The 15044-nt window shown below is 44.3% G+C and overlaps 1 protein-coding gene across 3 annotated transcripts; it reads right to left on the minus strand.

The window, feature by feature from the left end:
• Positions 1–3267: 3267 nt before the first annotated feature.
• On the minus strand, positions 3268–8371 carry LOC126538852 (peptidyl-prolyl cis-trans isomerase NIMA-interacting 1-like). 3 transcript variants are annotated; one of them, XM_055075072.2, is made up of 2 exons: positions 8276–8371; positions 3268–3976 (listed from the first exon to the last, which is right to left on the minus strand). In XM_055075072.2, exon 2 carries the CDS (start codon positions 3851–3853, stop codon positions 3500–3502), a length of 354 nt encoding a protein of 117 aa, XP_054931047.1. In that variant the 5' UTR covers positions 3854–3976; positions 8276–8371; the 3' UTR covers positions 3268–3499. The 3 variants fall into 3 exon arrangements, with proteins under 3 accessions (XP_054931047.1, XP_054931046.1, XP_050041535.1); XM_055075071.2 differs by lacking the exon at positions 8276–8371 and adding an exon at positions 8127–8241; XM_050185578.3 differs by lacking the exon at positions 8276–8371 and adding an exon at positions 8100–8241.
• Between the last annotated feature and the right edge of the window lie 6673 nt (positions 8372–15044).

Below are 15044 nucleotides of genomic sequence, written 5' to 3' on the forward strand. Positions count from 1 at the left end.
GACGGGAGCCGTGAGAACATTATTTTCACGCAGAGAGACGCGGATGTTATCTCGACGGGGACTGCGCAACGAGTGCGTATAGCGGGAAATTTAAGAACGCTTTTAAGAGGTAATTACGGAGATACGAGGCGTTGACTATATGACGCTTGAATGAAACTCTTCCGATGCTCTGAATGCGTTGTGGTCTTAAAGAAAAGCATTCGTTGCCCAGTTTTACCTGATTTTTTTTTAACTGTCAAGCTGCTCGGATGCAACTGAGGGCTTCTTGCGCTAACTGTTTACAAACGAAAAGATGAGTAAAAGTACACTATAGTAAAACACACTGATCAGGCGGGTGGGCTACTATATCTTTTGGCTCTCGCTGAGGAAAGCTGCACCAGCTTCATAGAATAGCTCACAAGGAGAGCACAATAACAAACAATGTGAAATCTAAATATGCACACATTGTTCCCATGATTGGGATATAATGTTACGGTAACTTAGTATTGCTGTGGCGCCAAGTAAGAACGCCACTAACCGTAGATCTGGAATATTCCGGCTAGTATCTTATGCGATAAGCGTCACATCGTTCAGCGCTCGTTTAGAAAGCGCATGCATACCGTAAAGTCCGATATGAATGACAATTTTTCTTTTGTGCATGTAAATTAGCCGCCGGCAAGTTATACTGGTGCTACACGGAGAATTTTGGGTCGCAATCGAACCTCCATCGGGAGAGCATTTCTCAATCGCGATTGCCTATTTTGCGCAAGCTCTGGAAGGTAAGCCAATCGCGATGGAGAAATTTGATCCCGATCGCGATCGAAAGGGGCCGTGTAACATATCCCAACAACAGCAAGCGCCTATGGTAATAAATTCAATCTCAAACAAGTTGGCTATTTTCGGCATCGACCTCAAGACCAATGGCAGGCCGAATTATGTCACTTGGATTTATCTGCGTGGTAACTGACTAGTACGCCGCTTGGCAGCTTAGAATACGTAACGCCATGCTGTAAACTCTGGCATAATTTACCTCGGCTCGTCTCCTCTTGACCGCTACCCCTCGTGGTTTCATTCGCTGGCTGAGCTTAGTGTACACGAACTCCGTCGGCACATCATCGTCCTTCAAGTACCTACGGTAGTTTGATGTTTCGAGTCCAAGGGCTTCCCTCAAGTACACGCTGTCTTTCTATACAACCTCGGAGTGGGGTGAGCCGAGTATACTCACGCGTTTTTTACTGTGGGGACCAGCCGGCGAGCCGAACAGCACAAAGCCACTTCTTCCGAAGAGCGCTGTTCGAAAAAAAACCTGTGACAACAGACGCCCTTCGCCTTCGCTGCTGTATTCTTGCAACCATCGGCACAACACCAGGTTCCGCCCATCGCTCTACTGCCTACGATGCCTACACACCGAAGCAAGAGGAGGAGGAGTAGATTTTAATCAAGAGAAAGGAGGAGAGGTCGGCCATGGAGAGCGTGTTTCTAGCCTGCTACTCCTCATTGCGGAAAGGGGAATGGGAAAATACAGGGAAAGGTAGGTGGCGGGTGATTATGTTATGGTACAATGAGATACTATATACATGTTGTCCAATATGCGGATGCGCGCTGTAGTCGCAATACACGCAAGATTAATCTTGTCCACGCAAAAAGTAATCTTGTCACAAAAACTTAATGCGCAAACACATTTCGCACTGACTGCACGTCTCACAGGTTCTAAAGGCGATCGTCTAAACCAGTCTCACTTAGAAAGTTCAAAAGTGATATTATGGCACGTTGGGCACAGTCAACACTCCTCCACGCGCCCAAAAGCTTTTCTTCCGAAAAGGGGCGGGAGTCCAAGCAATCAACAGTAGATTTCAGTGTTCGTCGTTCGGCCGCATATTGCGGGCACACGCAAAGTATGTGAGCTATTGTCTCGAGAGTGTGACAGACGCTACAGTCGGGGTCCCGTGCTTGTCCAGTCTTGTGAAGGTATCGGTAGGTGTATGCCACAACCAGCCGTAATCGATGAATGAGTGCACTTCCTGGCCTCTCCTCAACCGAAGTGGAAGCCGGAATTGTAATACAGCGTCAAGTCTATGGAGGCGCTCTTGCCGATGTTCGGGGTTGTCCCAATGTCGCGCCATAGAAGTTTTGATGGAATTATGGAGCAAGGCATCAATGTCATACCGGGAAAAACGAATCTTTATAATAGTTCCGTCAGTGTGCGCCTTTTTTGCTTCCGTGTCAGCCTGTTCATTTCCAGCTATGCCACAATGGCCAAGAATCCACTGCAGCACGATGGTATGCCCGGAATGCCCGGACCGAAGCAGCATGCTTGCAGCGACGAGCGTCTACCAAAAGGATTATGTTGTTGTTGTTGCCTCAAACATGGCCCGTACCCACAGGGTGGATTGGCCACACTGGGTTGATAGAAGAATGCATCTAATAAAATATCAAAAGGGGGTAAAGGCATACATTCAAAATGAAGCACTAGGCAACAAAACGCTAACAGAAATTTCTAGAGGGCCTATACATAAAGCTAGGATAAAATGAAAATAAAGTGTCCCACAGCCTTTGCCCTAGCAGCGAAACCTTCCTGACGCTCCAATGAACTTGTGTACGGCATAAAACATTGACCCTTGGCTTGTGCCTAATTGACAGGCGCCAAAGGACAAGATGTTTGGTGTAGTAAGCGCTAAGATAAAAAAAAAGAACACGAAATTTGCTTTTTATATGTAATTACAAATATTTTTATTTCTGTATCTGCCACGTAAATCTATTTCTTAATTCACATGAACGGGGGAGGGGGTTATACTTCACCCTGATTTACTTTTCCATCTAGGTGTCCCTCTCTCTCCTCTCCCCTTTAACCAACCGCCGGCTTCTTGGCCAATCCCCTATAGTGGGTCAGCGCCACAATTTAAGAAACCAGCAAGCAAGCAAGCAAGCAAGCAAGGAAACAGCGGCCGACAATAAAACGATTATTGTCGGCGGCTGTTTGTTTGCTTGCTTAACAATGTTTTACAACACGTCATGGATCCGTCGTGAGAAAGCACTGCATCAACGGCAGAGAGGTCAAACGGACCGAGTTAGGTAAAACCGCTAAAACAAGCATCAGGCGGAGAGCCTTCGAAAACTAGAGCAAGTAACGCTGTGATCCCACTAGAGCTCGCAGACTGGCACTATCGGCAAGTTAACAGCGTGATAACCCCTGCACACCTCTTTGTGACTACTTTCATTGTCTCTGAAGCGTTCGCCAGTCTCAGTTGCTGCAGCAATCTAGTTTTGTTTGCAAATAAAATAGTCCGGACCCTTTTTTTTATTTATTCTTGTACATGATGCAAGTCAGCCTTCAAGAAGTCACGTGAAGCGTGCTGCGTGCTTGTCTGACCACCACGGCACTGCCTGCTGTCAGGCTCTACACGTGCACCGGCCAACCCTCCTGTGCTGGTGGTACAAGTGGCCTGCCTGGTACACTTCTAGTAATTTGCTGCGATGAACGACCCCTGTCCAAAGCGCAGTCACGAACAGGGGAGCTATGCTAGGCAGTGCGAAAAATGAGGTGGACGCCGGACTCGGTGAAGACTGGCTCGGAGAGTTCGCCAACCTTGAGGGCAAAGGAGGCGTCCTCGAAGGGCTTCTGCATCGCGCCCCGTCCGAACGGGCCCAGGTCGCCCTTCCTTTCGGCCGAGCTGCAGTCGCTGAACTGGCGGGCCAGGTCCTCGAAGGTGGCCTTGCCCGACACAATCGCCTCCCGGTAGCTCTTGATGAGGGCGAGTGCCTCGTCTTTGGTGCGGGTGATGTTCTTATCGCGCCACGAGGAAGGTTTCCGCGAGTAGCGGTGCTTGACGAGAATGTGCGAGCACCGCACCTTGTCCTGAGCACACGCTGCCATGGACTCCGACGTGGGCTCCCTGTGTCGCTCTCACTGGCACTCGTTGATGTGAACGCGTTCCGGTAGTTCCCTATGGAGCGGCTGATACGTTTCTTCCAGTCTCTCGATTAAACATCCGCCATCCTGGCAATCAAAACAGTAAAACTGATTAGGCCAGGTTCGCAGTTGGGCATGAATACAAAGTGCACGTGCCGCCGCTTCTGCAGTGGTTTTTGAGCGGAAGTAACGCGGTAGCAATGGAGGCTCACAAAAAACAAGAGGGCATTATGGCGACTGACAACGGCTAGCAATCTCACGTTGGAAAGGTCTAGAGCCGAGTACAACTTTCTGTCGCATTGAAGGGAAAGCTACAAGGGCGGAGCTACTACCCGTGCGTTACTGCAAGTATTCCGGCAGAGTTTGACAGCGTTTTCGGCTTTTTGGAGCTGTTACAACGTCACATTGTCGTTCGTCGTATCTTGCCGTCCGGCGTTACTTAAATGGTAGTAGTCCGAGCTTGACCTGCCATGGGCATCAGAAGACTAGGTGACAGGGCGGAAATGACGACGGCGTGGTGTTGCAAAATCTTAAACGATTTATATAGGGCATGGTGAAGATGAGATGAGAAGAGAGAGTAAAATATACATGGCGGGACTGCCTAAATAGCCCCGAAGGGACAACAGAAGCAGTCATCGGACCTCGGGCGGGCGAGAGCTTTTGCGAAATTAAGCACCGCATTATTTTCTGATTGGTTCCCGAGGTGACACGTGACGTCACTTCTTTTTCATGCAAGAAGGTCATTCCCTTGACCCAGATGGGCACGGCGTTGTTCAGCGCAGCACTCTTTCTCTACGCACAAAGTGCTGTTGCTGCTGCTGCTGGTTCATTGGCAAACCCTTTGAAACGGGGTGGTCACAAATAGTCGCCCAGCCTGTTTGAGCCAACGAGGGATGGTATATATGATTTACATTCTGGCATTTTTGTATACCACTCCTTAATCTTTCTTTCTATTCCTCAAAACTTCGCTTACCTTGTGCCACTGCCTATGCCTGTAACGGATCCAGCCGCATCAATCTTTGGTGACGATGATCACTTTAAAGAAGGTTAAAACTACGGGAAATAAACGAGGACAAGCGGAAGGAACACAAAACACACCACGAGCGGTTTGTTTCGTTTTTCCATGCATGTAATCGCTCGCGAGTTCAGGCTGAGCTTCATCATGCTTTCCCGTGACTCTTCTCTCATGTCATTTTCACAAGTTCGGTCAATCTACATGGGTTCGGTCAATCACCACGTGCAAGCAAACACAATGGACACGCCTCGTAGTAATCCGTATTGCAGTTGTAGCTGGCAGGCCAGCGCCAAGTCACTCCCAAATAAACAAGGCCCGAGTCACGCACCACATTTAATCGACGCTCGCAGAATGGGGAGAGAGTCGTAACTGAGACCATATGCTGAATCAGTGCAGCAACTTCTACGTCCGATGGCATTGCATTTTCTTAAGCACGGAAGAAAAAAGCACGAAAAATAAGTCATGTTTGCAACTCAGCGTTGTACTTTGTCCCGTTGTAAACGAGAGGTAACTTTTTTTCCTCAGCTTAAGCCCACGCACATGAGAATATTGGACGTTTTTCAGCAACACTCGTACATGTGTGCAATTGTCTACGCAGCTTTCCATTCATTTCAAGGGAGACTTGTCTACGAGTAGAGTTCCTTGAGGCGATTGGCGCGTACGTCACTTCGCGCGACAAGTGAGCGAGCACGGGAGCATGGGCCAGTTCGTACGACGCCACATACATTAGGAACGAAACGGGAGAATTATAATGCCTTTCCCCTGTCTTTAATGTCGCACATCTTTCTGCCTATATCTGCCGCCACCATTCGTCCCTTGAGATGCAGCAAATATCCCTTTCGGCCTTGTGACATCACTGTGCCGACGTGTCAGTCTGCACATTCGCATGAACTTGTGTTCTCATTTCGGCATGGCGTGAGAACAATGTAGTTTAGAAGCAAACATTACACGATATTACACGTCGCATAGAATGACAATAAAGACGATTGTACTTGTGGCATTCAGTTGTATAGTATTTGTTTATGCGCTTGATGAAGTGTACCCTTCACAGATTTTAACATCTGCGTTGGATCTGCACAGCGCTTTTTTAAATAGAAGCTTTCTCAAACAAAGCTATGCAGCAGTGTTGACGTTATCCTGCCATAAGGGAATTGTGTCGCTACACCATTCGTTTTTTTTTTTCAAGTCATATTCAGGCAGACGCAGTCGCTTATAAACCGCCAGCTGCTGAAAGGTGATCACTTTTCCCGCAACTCTAAGGGCTCACGTAACTTCAAAAAAGTTTCAGCGCTGCAGAACACTACGTGACATTCGAAACTCAGCGTGAATAAGATTTCTCGAGCGGCCTCTGCCACCTGGAAAAGTGGCACGGAGGAGGATCCAAGTGGGTGCTGCATGGACACCAGCTGCAGCATGTCTATGGTCTGCGGACAGCGTGGCTCGTCCGTTCTTCACGCATCAAGCTGTCCTCGCAGAAGTTTCGCACCTCTTGTCTCACAGCCTCGGACTGCACTTAAGGCGTCACTGCCTGTCCAAAGTGTAGCTGCATCCAAGCTGCCTACTAGAGTGTGCCACCGGGCGATTAATGACGGTGACCCTAAATTCCTGCTCGACTTCATTGAGAAGAACCGGGAATATTGACCCTTTTCGCGGCGATCCCGTGGGCGCTGCCATGTTTGATCACGTGGTGACGCGTCCATTGCTTGCCTCAACTGCCTCCGTTGAATCCGTGTTTACAATGGACGCGTATGACGCCGGTGCGGCTTAGCAAACCTCCTTTTCGGAAGATATCGTAGAAAGTGACTGAGTGGACGACACAAAACTTCGGCCACAGCTTGAGAGATAATGCAAGAGCGCTTCCGGAGCTGATTAACCTATAGGTCCAAACGGCGCGAGCAGCCTATATGGTGCTTGTTTTAAAAGCGAGGCTAAATATGTACTCCAAGCTACACAAACTTTCCGCTCATGAATTCAATCAAGATTAGCGTGTTTTGTTCTTTGTACTTTATTTGGCAAATATTTTGAAGCAGTGGCTTGCTACGTTTCTGACTGAGTAAAGTTTCTTGGTGCAGTCACTATTTGATTATTTTCTGCCTAATCACTCGCGGGTGTTTTCAGTTCCGATGCATTTGTTCTTTGCTGCGCACAAGGCTTGAAACGTAGCTATTTTGTACATTTTAATACCTTGCAGCAAATATGTATTATCGCTAGTAACTCGCTTACTCTTGTGGACCATCACGAAACATTCAGCTTCGACAATTCATGCACTATCGGTGTAGTCCGTGATTTACTATGCGTATATAGTGCGCATATATTCAAGTGTGCTCTCATTCACTTATTCCTGACACGTTGGCAATAGAGTGGGCGTAAGTTTACGTTCCAGTAGGGGTAGATGTGTGTAGATACTAGAGAGTTTTAGAATAGGGGCCTTAATAGTTTGGGGCCCCAAAAAGCTTCGCGGGTGTTAGCGTTGGGGCACGCAGGAGTAAAGAGGTTTAGAATAGGGCTTTGCGTTTGCGGATAGCGTCTTGCGCTGACAGCGCCACTACGGCGTCAAAGAAAAGATATTAGAAATAATTAAATAAAATATAAAATTTTATTTTAGGAATAGTAATTTTGACTTGCGTGTATTCGCGTTTGATTACAATTTAGAGGTTATTATGTGAGCAGCAAACAATTAGTTGCGCTTAGTTTTGAGCAAACCAAGTTTACCTGCCTTCACCAGCCAAGCTTAGCCGTGTTAGGCCTACGAGCCACAATATCCACAATCGAATTCGGAATCAGCGGCGTCTCATGAATCAATCTTCATAACACATGCTAGTTGAGAGAAAGCGATAACCGCAGTCACTTCTCCTAGCTCCCCCCCCCCCAAAAAAAAAAAAAAAAAAAAAATATGCACGGCAGGTTTCACCGCCACGGGGAACAGTAAACGTTTTCACGAGGGCCGACTAAATCAAGCCATATCTGATATGAAAACACTGAAAGTGATCAGGGCCATTCAACAGTAGAACGGTATGTCGAGCTCTCCTGACAGGCGGCCTCTCCTATACTGCATGCAGGGTATCCAGCATCGCTACACGACAACCTGCAAAACCTCACCATGGTACGTCGGAGGGAATTAATGGAATAGAAAATCCTTCTTATAAATGTTGATGGCACGCTGGCCTATGGCGATAAAAAAGAAAAGGGACGCACCCTGTCTCGATCAAACTGCACGCTTACCGACTTGCTGCAGTAGAATCACAGCTGTTCCGCAGATGCTATTAGCAATACGGATGTCCGAGCTAGTATTCTTGCTGCACCGTACTGACATTAAGGCCACCCACTAAGCTGATTGGTTGCTTGATTTTGAGTGAAATGAACTAACTTACTTTTGGGGTTGGTGCAAGAATAGAATGACAGTATTGGTCAGTGATAGACACATGAGGAATTCACCCATTATTCAGCGGTTCGTTGGTGGTTTGATCTTCTTTTTCTTCCCGTGACCGTACGTGCCCTTGGTTGGTCGGTCCCAGGTGCCATGGCTCAAACCACTGCGCGGTATAGTCCGTGGATCGAGTGGTAGTAGGGAAAAGAATAGAATATAACTTAAAAGGAATTTTGTACATAAAGAGAAGAGTATAAAAAGGCAATAATCGCAATATTAGTAAATGACCATAGTAAAGTAGCCTAACTTTCTGTACTCTGTTATATGAATTTTAGGGATATTGTAGAGAAGAGGTCTTCGTTTACTTGCTTTTTACCAACCCGAGGTCATCTGTTACAGTTAGCCACCATAATTACTGTGCTCGACCGTGCTCTTTCTTGCTTCGGCGCCGATTTGTACAATAATGAATTACATGTAGACAATTGCTTGTAATGAACGTTTTTTGGTGGTTTTGTAATTGACTGATCACTGTCTTTTTATACTCAGTATCGCAGACCACAATTTCATTACTTTTTTTAGTTACCAATTACATGTAGTAAGTTACATTGTTGACGAGAGGAGGTGTAACAGGCGACACAGCTTTGATCCCCATAATTTGGCAGGAACTGCAATGGAGCACCTGCGGTCATGTCACGCAGCAGCCCCCGCGAAAACGCGTGTTCAAACAAGCAAATCCGCGCGCTCAACATTTGTTTGTTCATCGTCGTTAGGGCTAGCTAGTGGGGCGATGCTCTATAGAAGACTGCCGAGAAACAAGGAGCCGACGCCAGTCCCGAAGCAACCACCCTCGAACCTTATTGCGTAACTTCTTTAATTGCTTGCCTTTGTAGGAAGCATCCCTGACAGCTATTGCCTCGGTAGGTGGCCAGCCGGGACGTAGCTGCTCTTTTGTCTTAAGGCCATAAGCTGACGTCCCATCAAAAGCTCAGCAGGGCTGAAGCCACTGACACCTGTTGTGCTCCTGTAGCTTAGGAAGGCCAGGCGGGAGTACTTTGCCTTGTGGAAGAGGTCTTCGATGGTCTTGACAATTCTCTCCACTACTACGTTTGACTAGGTGTAGTGAGGACTACTCGTTGTATGAAGGAAGCCATGCGAGAAAGCGAAGGCGATGAGAACACCTAACACTCAAAACTTCTATATTCAACCTATAAAATTTGTTGTATAAGATATAGCCCCTGTTTTGACACATATTTATAATTTCTGTATTTCCCCAGGCGCATTTCCGGAAAATACGAAGGTTGCTGAGGTATCAATATTATTTAAAAGGGGTGATATATATATATATATATATATATATATATATATATATATATATATATATATATATATATATATATATATATATATATATATATATATATATATATACAAAGCTATCGCCCGATATCGATCCTATCTGTTTCTTCAAAAGGTCTTGAAAAAATTATTCTCAGTCACCTTTCTTCCTTCTGTCAAAAATACAGGATAATTTCAAATACTCAGTATGGTTTTCGCAAAAAACAGGTCTACTGGATTAGCTGTTTTCGATCAAAAAGAATTTATTTTGTAAAACATCGAACATAAGCTATTAACAATAGGCATATTTGTCGACTTTGAACAGGCGTTTGACCATATAGATGACATTTTAATTCACAAACTATAGAAATATGGAATTAGAGGCACTCCACTACAACTATCAAAATCTTAATAACAGACGCCAGTTTGTTTCTGTAGGCAATAATACATCGGTAACCAAAGAAATACTTTGTGGAGTCCCACAGGGCAGCATTTTGGGCCCGTTGCTCTTCAACTTATACGCCAACGATATTACTGATATCTACGAAAAGGCGAAATTTATAATTTACGCAGATGACATAAATGTTTTCATCTCGTCCGATTCTTGCGCCGTTTTAATTACTATGGCAAATAATTTCTTGTGCAGTCTGTCCCATTGGTCCACAAAAAACTGTTTAAAAGTAAATACGGTGAAAGCAACGACTGTAATTTTTCCTACCAAAGGTCCGAGTCTTCGTTGAGATCTAACATTAGCGCATACATTCACAGATATAGAACTTGTACATATTGTGAAGGTGTTAGGGGTACACCTCGCAAGTACTATGCGATGGGACGACCATGTATTAGTACTCCGAAAGCTTAGCCGGATAACAGGTGTTTTAAATCGCAACAGATATACTTTACCTGTCTCTATGAAATTATTGATTTATAATGGTTTATTTGTGTGTGACATTCATTATGGGCATCTATAGTATGGGGCAACATGACTCTGTGTAAATTGAATAAATTATTTCGTATGCAAAAGCAAATAATACGTGTCATCTCTAATGTACCGTATGTCACCCATACTGAAACCCTGTTTGAGAAATATACAACATAACTACAGCCCATGACATCTACAAATGCGTACTCTTACGCGAATATTACTTTAGTGCCAAACGTAACAATACCTTACTTGTAGAACTTGCCAAACCTATCCGTCAATTTATGCCATTATACAACTCGTACACGTGAAGTATGTAAGGTTCCACGCTTTACAACTAACTACGGTTGTCAAATGTTGTGTAATAATCTCCCAAGATTACTGAATTCATATGATAGAGCAGGCGATAATTTACAGGATTTATCGCTGCCAGAATTTAAAACTCGATTGCTTTCACCTCTTTGGGGTGCGTTTATGAATGTTATAAACGAGAGGAAAGGGGGTTAACCGAGGGGCCCGATTTTTATTAGTCATATTACAAGAAGCCAACAAATACTGACACCAAGGAGAACACAGGAGAATAATGCGAAGGTTGTGGGATCGTTCCCCACCTGCGGCAAATTGTTCTTTCATCCACTGTGATTTCCATTAATTTATCGTTTCTTTATTTCATTTATTAAGCACAAGTAATTTCCCACATGTTCTCCTTGCTGTCAGTGTTTGTTGGCTTCTTCTGATATTTATGAACGTTAATAATATAAGCTAAATTTACTTTTTTATGCATTCGTTTATGTTACGAAGTGCATATCATTTACTTATTTCATTGCTGCAGTATCTTTGTAATGTCATTACTTGTGCAAACATTTTCTTTCTTTTCAACATATTGTATAACTGCAATGCTTTGTGGCCACTGTATAAATATATTATGCAGAGTGCTTCACGTGCTATTCCATGCAGCTATATTATACTTAAGGGGGTGAGGTTACTTCAAGCCGCATCTGTGCGGCTTCTCCCCCTCATCCGCCTCCATTTACCACCCAGTTGTACGCGTGTGTGTGTGTAAGTGGAAATCAGTGAATCAAATCAGATCAAATCAGAATGGGGGGTCGTAGTCAGGCCGGGCCTCACGAGGTATGCAGCGGTGGGCGAATATGCCTTTCAGCACCTACACGACGATTGAGCTGTTGCACTCCTCAAGGTTATCACTTGCGGGAACCTAGAGTGGTGAGCCACCCCGAGGAAGGTTTATTTGGTTAGATGGAACAGGTTCATGCCAAGGAGTTCCCATGGACGACTAGGAAGAGGCGTCAGAACAGATGCTCGGCGAAGCCAACTGCTCACAGTTGGCCGACCGGAGAGGTAATCTCTGTAGATATGCCCGCCCACCGTACTGAATATCGCGCAACAGCTTTTCTTCTATTAATTTTATCATTAATTATTTTATTTCAATTACCCTCAGTGCCCCATGGGCATTAACGAGGGGAATGGGTACATTGTAAGTAAAACGTCAAATAAAGGACAAATAAATACGATAAAATTAGCATCGAAGCCCGTGACTAGGAGTACATTTATAACGTTTCTACTAAGACAATGTTAGCTTATGCATCAAAAAAATAACATACAAAAATTAGCACCATTATTTGATTAGAGATACATTCAGAATGTTCCTGTTAGTACAATATTAGCAAATGCACCATGAAAATGTTCGTCGTCTTTTGATGGTTACAATATCGGCTGAAAGGTGGTTCTACTCTTGCGAAGTGCGAGGTAGGAGTGACAGAAAAGATTGCTTAGTAATAAATACGTCATTGCCTACTTTATAAACATCATCAACGCGTGGTGAGATGTAGTGCGGCGAAGGAATGAGATCACTTTGTAGATAACTTGGTAGCTGATGGTGGAACAACTTGGGAAACATGTTTAAAGTGCAATTTTACGACGGAAAGATAGGTTAGGTATGTTGAGACATGCTTTCATTTGGGTTATACATGCTGTACGCAAATAATTAGTATGAAACAAACTGAGTTATTCTAAACAAGTTCAAGAGATTTCATTAGATTGTAGTGACTAGGGTGAAATAATGAGGCAGCATACTCTAGTTTTGAACGTACTAAGGGTTTATAAAGTAGAAGTTTCACTGAAGGGGGCCCGCTGAAAAAGTTGCGGCGTAGGTAACCTAACACGCGATTAGCGTTCTTTATTATGTAATCAATATGTAGTGACCAAGTTAGGTTGGATGCTATGTGAACACCTAAATATTTGTAGGAGTTGACAGCTCCTAAGAAAGTGTTAAGTAGTAGGTACAGGGGCTGCTAGGAATACTGGATACATTCATAACTAATATTTTTAATACTTAATTCTATGTGCTATTGTAGACAAAAGTTACTTACAGCATTAAGGTCGCATTGCTTAATTTTATTATATTATTCGTTACACATATTGCAAAAGACTACACAATCATCAGTAAGAAGATGAATGTTAGAGTTTATTGAATGATGAAGGTAATTGATATACGTAAGAAAAAGAAGAGGACCCAGCACAGATCTCTGCGGCACGCCGGAAATAACTCTACTGAAAATGGTGTTATGAGCATTGGCTGTAGTGCACTGAGATCGGTTATCAAGACAACTATTAATCATTACTAAGAGATCAGAGTCAATATTTAATTGGTTATTAGCAATTTGAACCACTTCATGAAATGCTCTGAAAAAGTAAAAAAAGAAATATGCATTTTGCGAATCATGACCGTTAAAGAATGCGATGTTGGCGATGGGTGAAAGATATGACCTGTGTTTCACAGGAGTACGATCTGCGAAAACCATGTTGCGCAGGTAAATAAAAGAAAGCAAGTTTGAATCAGGAAATGTTGCCATGCTAGTAAATAAGATAGTTCAAGTAAATAACAGCAGGGACTTGTGACTGGAATGGGGCGGTAGTTACCAGGGGCGCTATAACGTAAAACTATTCCAAACTTTTCTATTCCAATTCTGCTATCAGCCCTCCACGATTGGTCAAAAACTTTTTTCGATCACACCCACTTCACCTGTCTGTCACGCGACGTCACCAAAACCACGATACCTCCCCAACTGATATGATGTGCACACACTGATTATGCATGATTTGACAGAAAAAAGAAAAACAGTTATTTCTGATTCGACCCCTTTTCGCCATTATCTCTCGGCTATTGGTAAGAAGTTTTCGGGCTGCACCCCCTTCACCTGCCTGTCACGCGACGTCACAAAACCGCAAGAACTCACCGCGTCAAAGTGACGTGTACGCGATAAAGATGCATTAATATGCCGAACAAAACTGAATTTTCTTCGGAATAGCCGCAGGCTGCCCCGTTCCGAAAGGAATAAAAGATGGCTGCCGCCGATCGCTCAGACGCTGGCTACTCGCACCTGCCGGAGAGCATGGGTGTATTTGCGTGTAATAAAACTTCTTGCGTTGCCGTGTAACGTTTTCGAGCACTTTCGGCACGTTTACCCCCTCATTCTGCCAACTGTTCTTTGCTGAGGGTCCGTTTTAGCATCATTCTTGAGCTTCCGTTGCATGCCGCCGCGATTTTCGACCAGCCACCGCAAGCTAAGTAAGGGAAAGCCGACCAATCGTAGACGCCGGCACCACCCTCTTCATATGGTTATCGACTTTCAGTGCAGTGGCTCGGCCCCATCGAATGCCTCTCCACTTGAGCGTTCTTCTCACCTCTTGTCAGCCAATTAGATACGACAAGCCGCTCAGTGTAGGCAATGTTATTCGTTTTTCAAGCAAACAAAAATGACCTCCTATGAACGAGGAGAGCGTTTGATTGGTCCGTTCAGACAACCCTGCGGGTGACCGCCCGGTGCTTGCGTTGGTGGTTACGCAAGTTTGACGTCAGGAGATTGGAATAGAAACATATTGGAATATTTTTACGTTATAGGGCACCAGGATACCTTTTGCAGCCGGATTTATAGAAAGGGACCACCTTACCGACTTTCCATTGGTTAGCAAGGTTAGATGTGCCGAACGATTGTTGAACCATCCTTGTTAGTATTATCGAACAAAAGGTACAGGTTTTCTGCAAAAACTTTGCATCAATGCAGTCGTGACTAGGAGGACTGGTTTTTATAACATCAATAAGTCGAGCTACAGCACGTGTTTCAACGACTATTGAGGAATAACTATGACAGGTAAAACAGGATTAAAGGCTACGGAAAAATGTCTAACAGACGTATCATTCAGAAGGCTTGCACATCAGTTTGCAGGAATATTATAACCTGAAGAATCAACTAATGACAAAGGGTCATTACATGAAGGAGTTATGATGTGCCAAAATTTTCTGACATTAGTTTTCAGCATATATGGTGGTACGGTAGATAATAAATATTTCTTTGAATTTTTAGGTGCTGATATGTATATATATCCGACGCCAATTTGTAGGTAGCCTACCTCAAGTTAGTTGGTGAATGTCTAGGTGAACGGAAAAGACGTTTTTTTCCTATTAGATAAGCGCTTGATGTGATAGTTATACCAT

This window comes from Dermacentor andersoni, chromosome 8 (genome assembly GCF_023375885.2).
Source record: "Dermacentor andersoni chromosome 8, qqDerAnde1_hic_scaffold, whole genome shotgun sequence".
Classification (NCBI taxonomy): Eukaryota; Metazoa; Arthropoda; class Arachnida; order Ixodida; family Ixodidae; genus Dermacentor; species Dermacentor andersoni.